Source organism: Malaclemys terrapin, chromosome 7 (genome assembly GCF_027887155.1).
Source record: "Malaclemys terrapin pileata isolate rMalTer1 chromosome 7, rMalTer1.hap1, whole genome shotgun sequence".
In the NCBI taxonomy this organism is placed as follows: Eukaryota; Metazoa; Chordata; order Testudines; family Emydidae; genus Malaclemys; species Malaclemys terrapin.
In genome coordinates, this window is record NC_071511.1 from 107,309,280 (window position 1) to 107,325,509 (window position 16,230).

Sequence of the window (16,230 nt, forward strand, 5' to 3'; positions counted from 1 at the left end):
AAGACAAACCAGGCTTTTCAAGATTAAAGGAACAAAGCCAAAGCGGTCAGGTTCTAAAATGTAACTTGTGTGACTAAAATGTATGACAATTACAAAGTTTTTACATTTTATGTCTATGTATATTGTGTAGATAGTAGAGTTTTAATCATAAATTGTAAACCTAGGTCTTTTCATGTGTTTATGGTTGCTTTACATGATAATATTTCACCTGTCCCGTTTACGTAACACTTTAAAAATCAGCAAAAGGGTAATATAAATAAAATTTATTAGGAAACAAAAGGCAAAAAACTATTATGTACATAGTTTAGTCCTATTCAGGGTCTACTCGGCACTTCTTGCCTTGTCTCTTGTATTCATTAAATGGAGCATCTTTTGTCACTGTCCAGCAATAGTCTGCAAGCATTGATGGGCTCCATTTGCCCTGATAGCGTTTCTCCATTGTTGCAATGTTCTGGTGAAATCGCTCGCCGTGCTCATCACTCACTGCTCCGCAGTTCGGTGGGAAAAAAATCTAGATGAGAGTGCAAAAAATGTATCTTTAGTGACATGTTGCAACCAAGGCTTTTGTGTGCCTTGAGGAGGTTTTCCACCAAAAACCTGTAGTTGTCTGCCTTGTTGTTTCTGAGAAAATTTATTGCCACTAACTGGAAGGCTTTCCATGCCGTCTTTTCCTTGCCACACAGTGCATGGTCAAATGCATCATCTCAAAGAAGTTCACGAATCTGAGGACCAACACCTTCCTTTATCTTAGTTTCACTTAACTTTGGAAATTTTCCACGGAGGTACTTGAAAGCTGCTTGTGTTTTGTCAATGGCCTTGACAAAGTTCTTCATGAGACCCAGCTTGATGTGTAAGGATGGTAACAAAATCTTCCTTGATTCAACAAGTAGTGGATGCTGAACACTTTTCCTCCCAGGCTCCAATGACTGTCGGAGTGGCCAATCTTTCTTGATGTAGTGGGAATCTCTTGCACGACTATCCCATTCGCAGAGAAAATAGCAGTATTTTGTGTATCCAGTCTGCAGACCAAGCAAGAGAGCAACAACCTTCAAATCACCACAAAGCTGCCACTGATGTCGGTCATAGTTTATGCACCTCAAAAGTTGTTTCATGTTGTCATAGGTTTCCTTCATATGGACTGCATGACCAACTGGAATTGATGGCAAAACATTGCCATTATGCAGTAAAACAGTTTTAAGACTCGTCTTCGATGAATCAATGAACAGTCTCCACTCATCTGGATCGTGAACGATGTTGAGGGCTGCCATCACACCATCGATGTTGTTGCAGGCTACAAGATGACCTTCCATGAAGAAGAATGGGACAAGATCCTTTTGACGGTCACGGAACATGGAAACCCTAACATCACCTGCCAGGAGATTCCACTGCTGTAGTCTGGAGCCCAACAGCTCTGTCTTACTCTTGGGTAGTTCCAAATCCCTGACAAGGTCATTCAGTTCACCTTGTGTTATGAGGTGTGGTTCAGAGGAGGAGGATGGGGGAAAATGTGGGTCCTGTGACATTGATGGTTCAGGACCAGAAGTTTCATCCTCTTCCTCTTCCTCGTCTGACTCAAGTGAGAATGATTCTGCTGCATCAGGAACCAGCAGTCCTTCTCCGTGGGGTACTGGGCGTATAGCTGATGGAATGTTTGGATAATGCACAGTCCACTTTTTCTTCTTTGATGCACCTTTCCCAACTGGAGGCACCATGCAGAAGTAACAATTGCTGGTATGATCTGTTGGCTCTCTCCAAATCATTGGCACTGCAAAAGGCATAGATTTCCTTTTCCTGTTCAACCACTGGCAAAGATTTGTTGCACAAGTGTTGCAGCATATGTGTGGGGCCCACCTCTTGTCCTGATCTCCAATTTTGCAGCCAAAATAAAGGTGATAGGCTTTCTTAACCATAGTGGTTATACTGCGCTTTTGTGATGCAAAAGTCACTTCACCACAAACATAGCAGAAGTTATCTGCACTGTTCACACAAGTTTGAGGCATCTCTGCTCACTTTGGCTAAACAGAAATGTGTCCCTTTGCAAAATCAAGCACTGACAAATAAGAGAGCATGACACTGTATGATTTCTAGAGCTGATATAGGGCAATGTGTTCAGCAGAGTGATGTAAGCTTCGTTATGATTGCATCATCCATGACTTCTAGGAATAACATGATGCAATTCATATCATGTATGATGCAATACTAGCTTCAGATTACATCATTCATTGTTTTGCCTAAAAAGCAAGTACTGTCCAAACCCAGTCATAGATTTATTCATAGATCCAGTCAAAGATGTATTTTAGTCATTTCTGGTTTAAATTGAGATCCCTTCCCTTTATAACTCACTTATCCTCCGCCATTCCCAAGTCAAGGGTCGTATATACTGACACAATAGCATATCTTGAAAACTAGAGCCAATCAACAATTTTAAGCATCATTTTCGTTCTCAGTGACCCAGAATTAGTAAAGTTGGACTATATTTATTTCAGAAGCATTTTGGCTGTAGAACAGTGTTATGTGTCCCTGTATGGCTGGACAGCCTGTAAGGTTGGAACTTCTTTTTAACTTGCTGCTGCTTCATGCCTGCCTCTCTCTTTTGTGCCAGGATACTGCAGTGTGAGTGGTAAGCAATTGTTTTCAGACTTCTGCAACACTCAAACACAAAGACGAGTAAAGGGAAATTATTCATTGTCAGAGTTCTCTGACTTTTGTGGTTGAATGTTACAACTTGAAGGTGCTTACTTGTAATATTTTTATGTCATTTCCTTTTCTTATTGGAGTGTTTAAAAAAGAAAGAAGGGGGGAAGGTTATGGGAGGTCTGAGCATTTCTCTGACCACAGGTTTTTAAAACTTCTATAAAATTACTTTCTGGGTTCTTTTCCCAGTTTTTCCTGTGACCTTGGGCAATTCACTTAATCTCTGTGTGCCTCTGTTTCCCCTCCCACCCTTTGTCTTTTCCATGTAGATTGTAAGCCCTGGACAGTAAATAAGGGACAGTCCCTCATTATGTGTGTTGTAGAGCCCATAGCACAATGGGGCTCTAACCTCAGCTGGGATCTCGAGGTACTACTGCAGTCGAAATAAAAGCTACAATAATCTGTTTGACAATGACGGTCTGTATTTTGGGAGCTTTGAAAGCTATTTCATGATCAAATAGGTGCTACAGAATACATCTGGTATACGCTGTAAATACAGACCTGTAAGATAAAAAAATTAGGAAAAAATGTATTGTACATGCGCAATAAGCAACTTGACATTTTCAGTTTTATGGTTGTAAGTTAAACCCAAAAGTAAGTGGCCTGAGGGCCAGCAGTATTTCTTTTTAACAAACTAACTAACAACGATACCTTTTCAATTGCAGCAGGAAAAAAAAGCACCTGAGATTCTTTTTTTATTTTTTGTAGCTTCTCTCCCATTTATAAATGGGCAAATAAATGTTCCCGAACAAAGCAGTTTGCTTTTGGGTTGAGGTGCTCTCATGATAAATTTTGTTCTGGAACAAATTTCAGCAGCTGGGTAAACCAAATTGAGGTATATAACTTAAAAAAATTAACACATCCTTAACTACAGCAGTATAAAGGGCTCCCCTACAATTAATATCAGGGTTTAGAAGACGATAATCCTGTTCTTAAAAAAACAGCAAAACCCTTTTTCCTTAGAGGGCTTTATTGAGTCATTTAAAAAGAAAACCTCTGCAATATCCTTTTTTTTTTTCCAGTTTAACACCCAGTCAGTTTCAAGGTTAACATTTATTTGCCGTGAAAATAATTTCCTGGGTTATCATGTGATATTTAAAAATAATAATCCGATACTGATGGACTGCAAGCAGGCTAAAACATATGACAGTCTTCATGCTGTAATTCTTCAGCACAGAGAGAACCCTGCTAAATATGGCTGACTGAACATATATTGAATCATTTATATTGGCCACCATACTGTAAAGGACATTGCACAGTAGGAGCATTGCTATAGACTCCTTGGTAGCACACTTCATATGCAAAGACAATTCACACTTTCCACTGGTGAAAAGTACGTTTTGCAAGGTTTGTTCTAAAATGCAAAGGAAAAAAAATCTTGTTGCTCAAGATGATACTGTGCCTTGGATTTTCTTTGTAGTTTTAAAAGATTTATAGCTGTTTGTGCAAAAGTGATGTCGAAAGAGGAAGGTATCCTGTATCCTCTTCTTATAGCTCACCAAGTCCTTTTGTGAAATATGACGTCTAGCACCTGAAGGTCATGGCAGCTTGCCATCAAAAATTAGCTTCTATTTCTGTTTCTTTTGTCTGGTGAACTGACCTGAGAAATCTCTCTGTTGGCTGCATTAATAAGGGGGGGGGGTAATAAAGATCTAAATATAGATGTAATTGTTTAGTGTATATTTCTCACTCTTCATTGTGTTTATTAAAATGAGAAAGACAGCAATGGTTAAAATAGAACTGAATTAATAGCTGTGGTCACAAACAACATTTGGCTCTGCAGTTACTAAGTGGCATTCTCTTAGAATTAGAAATAATAAAACTTGCCCAATGCAGTGAGAAATGAAAGGATGTCAACCTAGTTAAGTGCCAAATTTGACCTCTCTGACTGAAATGATCATTATACCTTGGAGAATAACATACTATTCTTTATTTATTATTTGTATTATGGTAGTGCCTAGACCTGTAGATTGACTATCTAGTTCTTTTAAAATCAGCATTCAATGGCTTATGTAAAAAAAAAAAATCACACTATTTTAATGTGAACACATGAAAACTCTGCAGCAACAGTTAACTGATATATTTTGCCTCTGTTTGCAACAGCAGTCTACAAAAACAGTTGCCAGTCACGCTTGGTTAGGTGATTACTTTTTTCCATCACGGCTGTTGATGGCATAGTTCTAACACGGTTTTCCTGTTGAATGTGAACAAGGATGTTTTTAAAGAACTTCATTAGCCTTAACCATATTGTAGAGTATGGGTCAAATATTTCTCACTTGTGTAATGTCATTGACTTCAGTAGGACTATCTGCATGAAATATGATCAACAGGATTTGCCCCGTGCTCCTAAGTGGTCAACAGCAATATATCTGAACATAGTTGTAACATGATTTGCAACCTTCTTTCGTGTAGCTGCAATCAGTGTTCTAACCGTAACCATATCTGTAAATATTTTCAAACATAATTGTGAGCTGTTGCATGGTTAAGACACAACAAATGCTATTCGCAGAGCCATTCACCAGGCACATGCTAGCTGATGGAGCTGATACATACACATGGAGAAATACTCAACAGGAGGTCATGTTGGCTTTTGTTCTGCTATATTAGAAATGCATTAAAAATTCTAAGTGAGATGGACAAAATTGACAGGGAAAGAAATTTCCTTGTGGATTTGTTGAATGAAAAAGGGGAGGAGGGGACAATAAAAACTAAACACACATTGACGTGTCCCTTTAAATGAAGAAGTATTTAATTGTTACATATTGTCAGGTTTATCACAAAGTGTGAACAATTTATTGCACTCTTTATGACTGAGAATTCCAGGGGGAACCTAAAAGATGTTAAGCACCCATCTCCCACTGAAATGCAATAGGACTTGAGTGCCTAACTCCCTTTGGCTAATTTGAAAACCCCAGCCTATTTACATCATTATTCTCATATGAACATAGACTGAAAGGCTACTTTGAATTCGGAAGAGACTCAGCGTTGCATGCTACTCTCAAAGGAAGGGCCAACATTTCCAAATATGGGTTCACTTCAGTGACAACTTTGGCTACTCAGCAGCTACCATATGGAAATAAGGTCATTTACTTAGGGACTTGATTGTGGATAGAGGTGTCTGATGTGAGGCATCCACGTTTGCAAATTTTGAAATTCCATTACAACAGCTACCTCCCCACATTGATAAGGTCACATGATGTGTTGTTCCTCCTATGTTACCCTGCTCTAAGGCCATTCTTTTTTTAAATAGAAGAGGAGTGAGAGCTATCCACTAGACCTCACTGGAGCTCACATGCACTTACTTCATTAGGATTGCTATCTGAAGGACAACTCCAAAGAAAACCTTGGAGCCAGGTCCGCAGCTGGTGTAGCTTCATTGACTTCAGTGGAGCTACACCAATTTACGCCAGCTAAGAACCTGACCCTGGACATTTAATTCTGATTTTAAGTTTCCTTTAGGCTCTTGTAAACTTGTAAACCTCTCAGGTAATTGTTGCTTACAGAGTCTAGAACTAAACGCATAGTTTTAGATTCTCAGGCATATTTTGTCACGGAGATAAAGTGATTATTGTAAAGCTGAGTTCCTCTTAGCTAGTTCATTCTGTATAGTCTCTTCTTATAGCAGTCTTAGTTCTATATTAAGTTTTTTGCTGCTGCTGCTGCCATTATCTATCTAGCTCTCCGTCCATCCATCTGAAAGCAATCACTTGGCAAGCACTCTGGGAAACCAGATTCCATGGGTTAATTTATATTGGAAAATGTCCCATGTGTTATTTTTAGTAAACGGACATAGAAAATGAACCATATAATTAATTCATGCTAATATGTGTGTGTATAGATATATCGATGTAATATTAATATATACTTTTTTATCATTTTTAAACTAGAAAATGACAGATGGAGAGATCTCAGCAGGAAGTATCCACTTCAAATTGAGCAACCTAGTACCATCATCTGGGACTGTCTGCCTGATAAAAGTGAAGATGGCTCAATATGGCACAGAGAGGCAGCTAACACTTGTTCAGTGACCAACTTGATCAAAGACCTCAGTCTTAGTGACCATAATGGCAACCCATCAGCACCTCCCAGCAAACGCCAGTGTAGGTCACTTTCTTTTTCTGATGAAATGTCTAGCTGCAGGACATCATGGAGGCCTTTAGGGTCAAAGGTCTGGACTCCTGTAGAAAAGAGACGGTGTTATAGTGGGGGAAGTGTCCAGCGCTACTCCAATGGCATCACCACCATGCAGCGGAGTTCAAGTTTCAGCCTCCCTTCAAGGTCAAACATGCTTTCCTCATCATATGACCAGTCTGGATTTAGCAACAAATTTGGATGTCAGCCATGCCAAGGGCTGAGGAAGTCAACCACCTGTGGGCAGGCAGGTGACATCTGGGGTTATGATCACAATTCTGTAGATGGTAACCGGGTGGACATGCAGAGGTCCCTTTCCTGTTCACATGATCAGTTTTCCTCTTCAGAATATTGTGCACCCTCAGCAAACAGCACACCTGCCTCAACACCAGAGCTGATGAGACGCTCCAACGGGCTGTCGCGAAGCCGATCGCAGCCATGTGTCCTTAATGATAAGAAAGTTGGAGTTAAACGACGACGGGCTGAGGAGGTTCAGGAACAAAGACCTTCATTGGACCTTGCCAAGATGACCCAGGTAAGACATACTTACGTTCCTAACAGGCAAACATGGGTGGCACAGACATTTACAGAACATAATTGAACATTTATGTGTGGACAGAACACAACACTAAACAGGCAGCACCAACATGGAGTTATTTTTCAGTCAACAGAAGCCTGAATTTTAATTGTTTCCATTTGGGTTAAAATCTATTTTCTTCTGACTCCGCTGTATTAATCTGCATTAAATAGATGTGATTGTTATGGATAAGTTTGTTCCTTTTGTTAGAGCAGAAAACTTATTCCTGTCCAGCTGGATTTGTAGCATTATTCTTTTAAAACCTTCCTTCTTTTTTTTTCCTGCATGCTGAGGCCTGTAGCACACCACACCAATATTTCCTCATAGTATGTATTTCTATCAGAAATAATTTTTAAAGTAGAATTTGTATAGGAAATGTTTAGGGGAGAGGAGCTTTGAGAGCATGCAGGAGGAAGTTAAGGCAACATCCAGGGTATTCAGCACTAACTTTATTACTAGTTGAATTCTCACTGGTAGGGACTATACGGGCTATTAGCGGGGACTTCAAGCAGTCTTGACTCCTGTAATTTTCCACTCTGGAGATGTTATCAAGTTTAATATTCAGGTGCAAACATAGGGCAAAATTTTCTTCCTCAATATGCAGTGCGAATCTACAGTGCAGATAAGAGATTTGAAGTGCATATCTGAGAGGATTTTGCTCCATAGCCCTCAACCTTCAAGACCCAATTACGTGATATTGGCCTTTAAAAATGTGTGAAAAAGAGTCAAAATGAAAGGCTATATCAAAGAACAGCACTAGCAGCAATTTCATTTTGCATGTATAAAGTTTTCCATAACCACAGTTTTATGATTCAGCGTTTCTAATGTCAATCATTTACAATAATAAACTCTGTGATAACACCAGCTTTGTGTGGTACAGAGATAAATTTGGGTCTAAAGATCCCATGGCTCTTTTTGCAAGAGTAAGGTATTAACCCTGCTGTCCTGGCCAAATTCCAATTTTTTCTATTACGTTCTGCCTGCCAAAAATTTCCCCTAAAGTTTCAACTGGATCTGATCTTCTTCTTCACTCTCTGTTGTGTAATGTTGCTGTTAAACAGCTGTTGCATTTCATCCCAAAGGTGACGGCATTTCAGGAGGATAGTGCATAATAAAGTCTAGTTTATGGTGAACAATAAAACTAGTGACATCTCCTAAGCAGGTACAGTTCAGAAATAGAGTTGCAAATTTCCTTTCCTTCCCGTCACCCAGTGTAATGACTTCTGATGTTATAAATACCTTTTTTTTCTTTTAGAATAATGTGATCTTTTATGACATTTTATGCTTATATGGTTCAATGGTTGCTTGAATGAGTTCATTTGTGTTTGAGGAAGTGACTAGTCTGTCCTCTTCCAAAGAAGCTTAAATGATAAAAAGGGACAGAAACAGTGTTCTTGCGTGATGCACTGTGATCTCCATTTGATAAACTGCGTCAGTTACATTTAACACGCTTAGCTTATTTTATTAGCTAATAAGCTGGATAGGTAGTAAAAGCAGCTTACACATGTTGTTATATTTTATTAGCCACAAGTTGAAATAACACAACTAGCATCACTGAAGTCCTTGTCATTTCCTGGCATTGGCAGAAACATTTTAAAAATACATACAGTAGTTCTGTATATTTGTGCCCACATATATAGGATACTTCATGTGCTCCAGACTGGTCTCCAGGAAAGTGGTGGTGGAAGTTGTAGGAAGAGGTCAAAGGGGCAGCTGTGAATTAAAACACTTCTGCTGATGGCTCAGTGTTCATCAACAAGTCTCTAGGTACATTAAACATACCTAAAAGTGGACAGCAGGGGATTTATAATCCCTTCAGGGAGAACGAGCCTTGGGAGAAGTGGATGCTGTGTGATTTGGAATAATTCTGGGGATTTATATTGCCTGAAAGATACCGGGCTGGCTTGTGCAACCTTTGCATTGGTGAGGCAAGTAGTAGTCTCATTGGCTTCAACAGCAGTACTCACATGGGTGCGTGCTCACCGCCATGGGGAAGGGTTGCACAGTCTGGTTCTAAATAAAGGTTGAGGCAAATTTGTAAAGGAGTGGAGAAGACGGAATGATTGCTGTGCAATTGAAGAAGCTTTTCCCTGGCACTACAGTCTCTCTCTCTCTCTCTCTCTTTTTTTTAGAAAAAGCAAAACAGTGGCCAGCCATGCTACCTTGTGGCCATGCAGTCAGCTGCCTTCCAAGCATGGTCCTTGAACCCAACCTCTCACTCTCAGGCAGGGGCATGTTCAGGAATTTAAATTTGACCCCTTTAGGAGGGGCACCCAGGAGTTCACACCCCTCCTGCCCTGCCCGGCCCTGGCAGGAACTCTCTCTACCCTCCCCACAGCCCTTGCCCTTGCAGGAGCTCGCTCTTCCCTGCCTCTGTGACCCTGGTGCCGGAGAAGTTCTGTGCCCCTGATGATTATTGGGGGTGTGTGTGCCCCTGCTTGTCCCCCCTTGTGCACACCCCTGCTCTCAGGTGGTGGTGCTAAAGGGCGCTGCAGAGGCCGTGAGGGAGGAAGCCCTTTACGTTACTATGCAGAGAACCCTGGGCTGTTTGCAGAACACTGTTGTTAGGGTTCAGAGAGGGCCTTGCGAGCTGGCACAGACAGGGTACCATGCCAAGACAAGAGGCCTCGAAGGCGAAGGAATAATGTGCAGACGATTAGGGGTGGGGAGCCATAGGACTTCGGAGCACATTCTCCAAACCAGCTGAGTAACCACAGCCCGGAAAATGGATCCCACATTGGGAAGAATCCATTTTTCAGCTACCTTTTACTTAGTCCCTTTGTGCCAAATAGAAGACTAAATTCCAATTCCTTTTGCAGCAGCTTCTTGTTTAAGTTTAACTTCAGCCCCAGCTGCCTCTATTTCTGAGTGACGGTAAATGACACACTGGTTTGGGTTGATTATCTGCCTCCAGTGACAAAGACCTTTCAGATCTTCAGGGGCCCAAGAGTCCAGGGTCCGTGAATGGGTAATGTGTGATATTCATTTTAAAAGAATGCAAACAAAAGTTAAGTCATGTACTGCAAGGGAGACTATTAAAAAAATTAAAGTCCCTTTTTGTAAAATGTACCTGTGCCCAGTGAAACAAACCAACCATAATATTCAGTATCCACTCTCAGCTGAGTTCCCGCCTATCTGTGTCATGATTATGCCCCTAGCTGCTCTCTCGGTATTTAAACCTATGTGAAGCTGAAGGTATTTTGTGTGCCCAAAACATTTTGGATTTCAGGTCTGAAGAACAAAATAATAGCAAAAAAAAAGAAAAGCAATGAACTGTAATGCTACACCCCTGGCTGTGTGGCTATAGTATTCTGAATACAGTTTTCACACACTAAAGATTTCTCTCTTCTGACTTCGGTTCCCACGATGGACCCAAGCTCAAGCGGTACGTACAGTCTATCTGACAATAACTAACACTGAAAAGTGCAGTGTTCCTGCAGCTTGCAGGAGTTTGCAGGTTCCTGCTGTGCAGGACAATACTGTACAATAGAAATCCTCTGCAGGAATGGGTAACTGCATCTTTATGACCACATGACCCCCTCGCCCCCACCTAGTTTGGTTTCTTGTGTGATCTTACCATCTGGCATGGAGTGAACTAAGTAAATTCATCCCAAATAATTATCAAAGTAATGAAAAGCCCAACATTTTGGAATGATACAAGGACCCATTCAAGAAATGTAGCCTCTATGTAATTGTAATTATAACCACGCTGTTTCACAGCAGAAGTTGTTTTAAAGCAGTGCAAGGAATCGGTCACATTCCTCTGATTCACATACAAAGTGGTTTCATTTAGAGTTCACAAACAGCTCTTCGCTATAAAAATACCCTATGAAACGGCTTTGACCTATTGCTTTCTGTGTTTAGTTGCAGGACCCTGAAAAATGACACAATATGCGCTACAGTAGGGCAGGGCTTAAACCAATCATTTATTTTTGCAGATTTTTGCAGCTCCAAAAGCATGATCAGTATTTTTCTTCTTGCCACCACGATGGTGACTGTATGTTTCTTTGGCTCCATGAGTAACATGTTCATTGAAAAAAAGGTCACACAGGACTGTGTTTCGGCTTTTGAAATTGTGACGATAATGCAGTGATGCCCACTGACAGGAGATACAGGAGAAAGGAGGAGGAAGGATGTTTCTGCAGATAAGGCGCTGGACTGAGTCAGGAGAGATGCGCTCTCTTTTCCAGTTCTGGAAGTCTGTGTGTGACCACAGGGAAACAACTTCACCTTTCTTGGCCCATATTTCCATAAAGGGAGATTGTGCGACCAAATTCAGCAATATTTGGGAAGCGCAGTGAGATTCTTGGGATAAAAAGCGTTAAAGAGATGCAGAGTATATCACATAAGAAAAAATCTGCTTACAAGGAGCCATGCTTTAGGCCGGTTTTTGCATCCTGGCTTGTTTTGTGTCTGGGTAACTTGCCATGCAGCATTTGCACAGCATCTAACCCTTGGCCTGTTCCATGCTAGATAGGTTCTTCTACGGCACTCATCACAGACGATAAAATGGATATGCACACAAACCTCAGTGCTGTATGCATACATGGGCTGGGCTTGCAAAGCTACCTGATGACATTTTGCTTGTTTTATCCAATGACTTGTGCACGCAAAGTTGGGCATGCCCCAAGTGCCCCATCAGCAACCTCAAAAGGGGGGAAGGGTGGAGGGTACTTAGTTTGCGGTAGGAGGTGCTTGGGACTTTTCAGAATCAGACCCAAATGAAGAGACAGTGCCCCTGGATGCCAAACCATTCCATATGCCTCCCTGTTACAACTGCATTTGTTGCAAGAACAGCTGTTGAATGAATAGAATGAATAAAAGAAATGTTAGTATTTTTATTCCTTAAGTTATTCTGAGAGTCTGCACAAAGGCCTCTAAACTTTCCTCCATCTTCAGCAGGATTTTAGACACTGTGGGAAATGGGGAAAATGATCTGTACAAATCCTGGGGAAGGGGCAGGGACGGAAGGGGGTTGCAGGAAGAGAAGAGGTCAGAATCGGGCAGACCCTGACCACCAGGAGCTATCACTAGTTTGCAGTTTCAGCCCATTGGACATTACAGTAGAACCCAGGATCAGTCAGTGCCATATTTGGCAGTTTGAAAACTACAGAGGGAAACAGATATAAGAATCAAATATCTTAGTCAATGCTTTTTTTTTATTTATATTCTCACTGCAGTTTTCTCAGTGTAATGGCCTGGGCTCTTTTTGTTTGCTTGAGTCTGTACATATGGAAAGTAAGTTGAATTCTTTCTAAATATCAGGACGAGAGAGAGTAGAAATTGAAAGTGTAACTGATTGCTCCAGCCTACACAGTGAGCCCTGGAACAGCTGCTTGGCTACGCTTTAAATACTATGTTAGTAATTGTTGATGGGGCCTGTGTGTGCTAAACAGGGGCGTGCTGTAAAAACAGGAAAGTAGAGAATAAGTCATCTGTCTTGGCTCATCATTTTGTATTAAAATGTGTTAGGCTGCTAGGAAAAGTAAGAGACTCATTGAGCTGTAGGTCTCTGTGTGTGCTGTGCCGTTTGCTGTGGCTTTATGAATTACCCTGCCGTAAGCTGTCGGCGCTGTTATTGCACAAGTAATCTTCCTAAGGTCATGGTGACTGTGAGCTCTGCAGCTTCGATCTCACGTTAAAAAAAATTAATGAGTTTATCTTTGAAAATGCCAATGAAGCAATTTTTTTCTAAGGCTCCTTGCAATTTTCTTCTCTTTAATTGTTGGCCATTTGCAACTAAAGATTCCTAAGAGGCAACAGCCACTGAAAAAGGGAAAAGTAGTATGGCAGATTACACTGTGTCTTCCTTATACAGGGTAAAGAAAGAAATCCTGCTTCCTATGCAAGTGTTAAAATGTAGCTCCAGTCCACCCTTACCGCTGAAGCAGTCTGGAGACCAAAGACATTTGGGAAATTGCTATGGAGAGAGGAGACTTAGTGCCTGGCCCAATGAAGCCAATGGGCATCCTTCTCTTGGCTCAGCTCATACACAAGTGCTCATGGAAAGGCTGCAGAGCGCAGGCCCAGGTTCTTGGAGAGAATGTAGGGAACTTCATACTGGAAGGAAGGGAGGATGGTCTTGTGGTTTAGATGCTGGGCAGAGGAGCAGGAGAGCTGGCTTCCATTCCCAGCTTTGTTGCAAACTTCCTGTGTGATTGTGGGCGACTTACTGAATTATTTTTTGACTCACTCCTCCGTAAAACAAGTATAAAACTTTCCTACCTCACAAGGCGTGTGAGGAGAAGTCCGTTAGCATTTGAGAGGTGCTCAGAGGTGACCAGTGATGAGGGCTGTTGAAGTCGATAGATCGCTATTTGAGAGTCAGAGGAGGGATGTGGTGGAGAAAGGGGGACTCCACACGCAGTCACTACTGGGCTGAGGTTGTAGGCCAAACTGTTGCTTTCCTATTTGATTGCTGGTGATACAAGGCCAGTTTATTTAGTTGTAAATACTTCACTCTGAAAGCTTTTGGGAATAAGAACTGGGAGGAGGAACACAGACCCTGAAAGACTGTTTTTGTGGCTTTTCTTCCAGTTGACCCACCCCATCAGCCGACATCCTGTAATACAAATGCTTCTTAGTTTTTAAATCAGTGCCTAATAGGTATTTAGAAAAGGCAGCAGTTAATACAGATCATTTATCTCAAAACCTTCCAGTCAGCTCCTGTTACTCTATAGAGGTTTCTCTCAGCTGCTGGAGGCTCTGCAGGCATGGCTGAAGTCTTCCAACTTGGCTCTGTTGTTTCTCTGAGGATTTAAACTACTACATTTTTTTGAACCTGAAGCTAGGATTATATACTGCATCCTTTAACCCAGTTCTTCAGGTTTATTTCAGTTTTAGCAAAGCACAAAATACAAACAAGAAGGACCTTGGCTGCCAAATCTCCCAGTTTCTCCAACCTCTGGTGGCTGTCTCTCCCCTTTCCTCTGTAGGAGGGACTTCTATTTCCCCTACTGGAGCCTGTAAATAATGTGTAATATTCCCATCACAGACTGGCAACAGGGTTTGACCATAGACTGTCACTACTGCAGCACAAACCTTTACCGTTTGTGCTAAGCAAAACTTCCATTAACTTCTGCGGGTCCAAGATTTCACTGTAGGTCTCTTTGGTGGAAGCGGTAGTAGGCTGCTATTCTGTCAATCAGCCGAAGCATAACACACAGTGCAAAATGGGTTACAAATGCGTCTCTTGTGCTGATGGGAATGGATGGATCATCATAGCTTCCCCATTGAGAAAAATTAGAAAATAAATCAGCATAAAATCATCTTTATTGCAATTCTTTGTGCCATTCACAGCTATTGCACTAACTGAATTGCTCTTCCAGATGAAAGATGCATGTGAGGCAGCAACTCCAAGGCCCCAGTCTGTATAGTGCAGTGATTCTCAACCTTTCCAGACTACTGTACCCCTTTCAGTAGTCTGATTTGTCTTGTGTACCCCCAAGTTTCACCTTATTTAAAAACTACTTTCTTACAAAATCAGACATAAAACTACAAAAGTGTCACAGCACACTATTACTGAAAAATTGCTTATTTTCTCATTTTTACCATGTAATTATAAAATAAATCAATTGGAATATAAATATTGTACTTACATTTCAGTGTATAGTTTATAAAACAGTATAAACAAATCGTTGTCTGTATGAAATTTTAGTTTGTACAGTACTGACTTCGCTAGTGCTTTTTATGTAGCCTGTTGTAAAAGTAGGCAAATATCTAGATGAGTTGATGTACCCCCAGAAGACCTCTGTGTACCCCCAGGGGTATGTGAACCCCTGGTTGAGAACCACTGGTAAAGTGCACATTTTATTCAGGGGGCTCCAAAGGAGTTGCAGGAGGATTTTGAAGGACAGTCCAGCAGCCACAAGAGAGCACTCAGAGATACTTGCAAACCATCTTCACTTAATGCATGCATGGGATAGATACGGCAACTTAGAATGCCCCACCTAAAATGTTAACCTAGAGCCACCACTGCTTCCATCCAGTCTGACCTGTTCAGAGTGATGGAACATGCCAAATGGGTGTTGTCAAGGCTGTATCCCCACTTTGAACTTTAGGGTACAAATGTAGGGGCCTGCATGAAAACTTCTAAGCTTAACTACCAGCTTAGCTCTGGTTCTGCTGCCACCATTTCAAGGCTAATTTCCTTTTCTGGGAAGCCTTGAAAAACCTTTACCAATTCCCTGGTGAATACAGATCCAAACCCCTTGGATTTTAAAACAAGGAGAAATTAACCATTCCCCCTCCTTCCTCCCACCAACTCCTGGTGAATACAGATCCAACCCCCTTGGATCTAAAACAAGGAGAAATTAACCATTACCCTCCTTCCTCCCACCAACTCCTGGTGAATTAAGATCCAAACCCCCTTGGATCTAAAACAAGGAGAAATTAACCATTCCCCTCCTTCCTCCCACCAACTCCTGGTGAATCAAGATCCAAACCCCTTGGATCTTAAACAAGGAAAAATCAATTAGGTTCTTAAAAAGAAGGTTTTTAATTAAAGAAAAAGGTAAAAATCATCTCTGTAAAATTAGTATGGAAATTAACCTTACAGGGTAATCAAACTTAAAGAGCTCAGTGGACTCCCCTCTAGTCTCAGGTTCAAAGTACAGCAAACAAAGATAAACACTCTAGTAAAAGGTACATTTACAAGTTGAGAAAACAAAGGAAAACTAACACGCCTTGCCTGGCTATTTACTTACAAGTTTGAAATAGGAGAGACTTGTTTAGAAAAATGTGGAGAACCTGGATTGATGTCTGGTCCCTCTCAGTCCCGAGAACGAACACACTCCCAAACAAAGAACACAAACAAAAGCCCCCTCCCC

The 16,230-nt window shown here is 41.2% G+C and overlaps 1 protein-coding gene across 4 annotated transcripts in view; it reads left to right on the forward strand.

Annotated features, from left to right (window-relative positions):
* Positions 1 to 16,230, forward strand: part of FAM53B (family with sequence similarity 53 member B) — a 139,202-nt gene that overhangs the window by 45,117 nt on the left and 77,855 nt on the right. For all 4 annotated transcript variants that reach the window (XM_054035059.1, XM_054035060.1, XM_054035061.1 and 1 more), the window contains exon 4: positions 6,582 to 7,360. In XM_054035059.1, the coding sequence (XP_053891034.1) occupies positions 6,582 to 7,360 (779 nt within the window). The remainder of the gene's footprint in view (positions 1 to 6,581; positions 7,361 to 16,230) is intronic.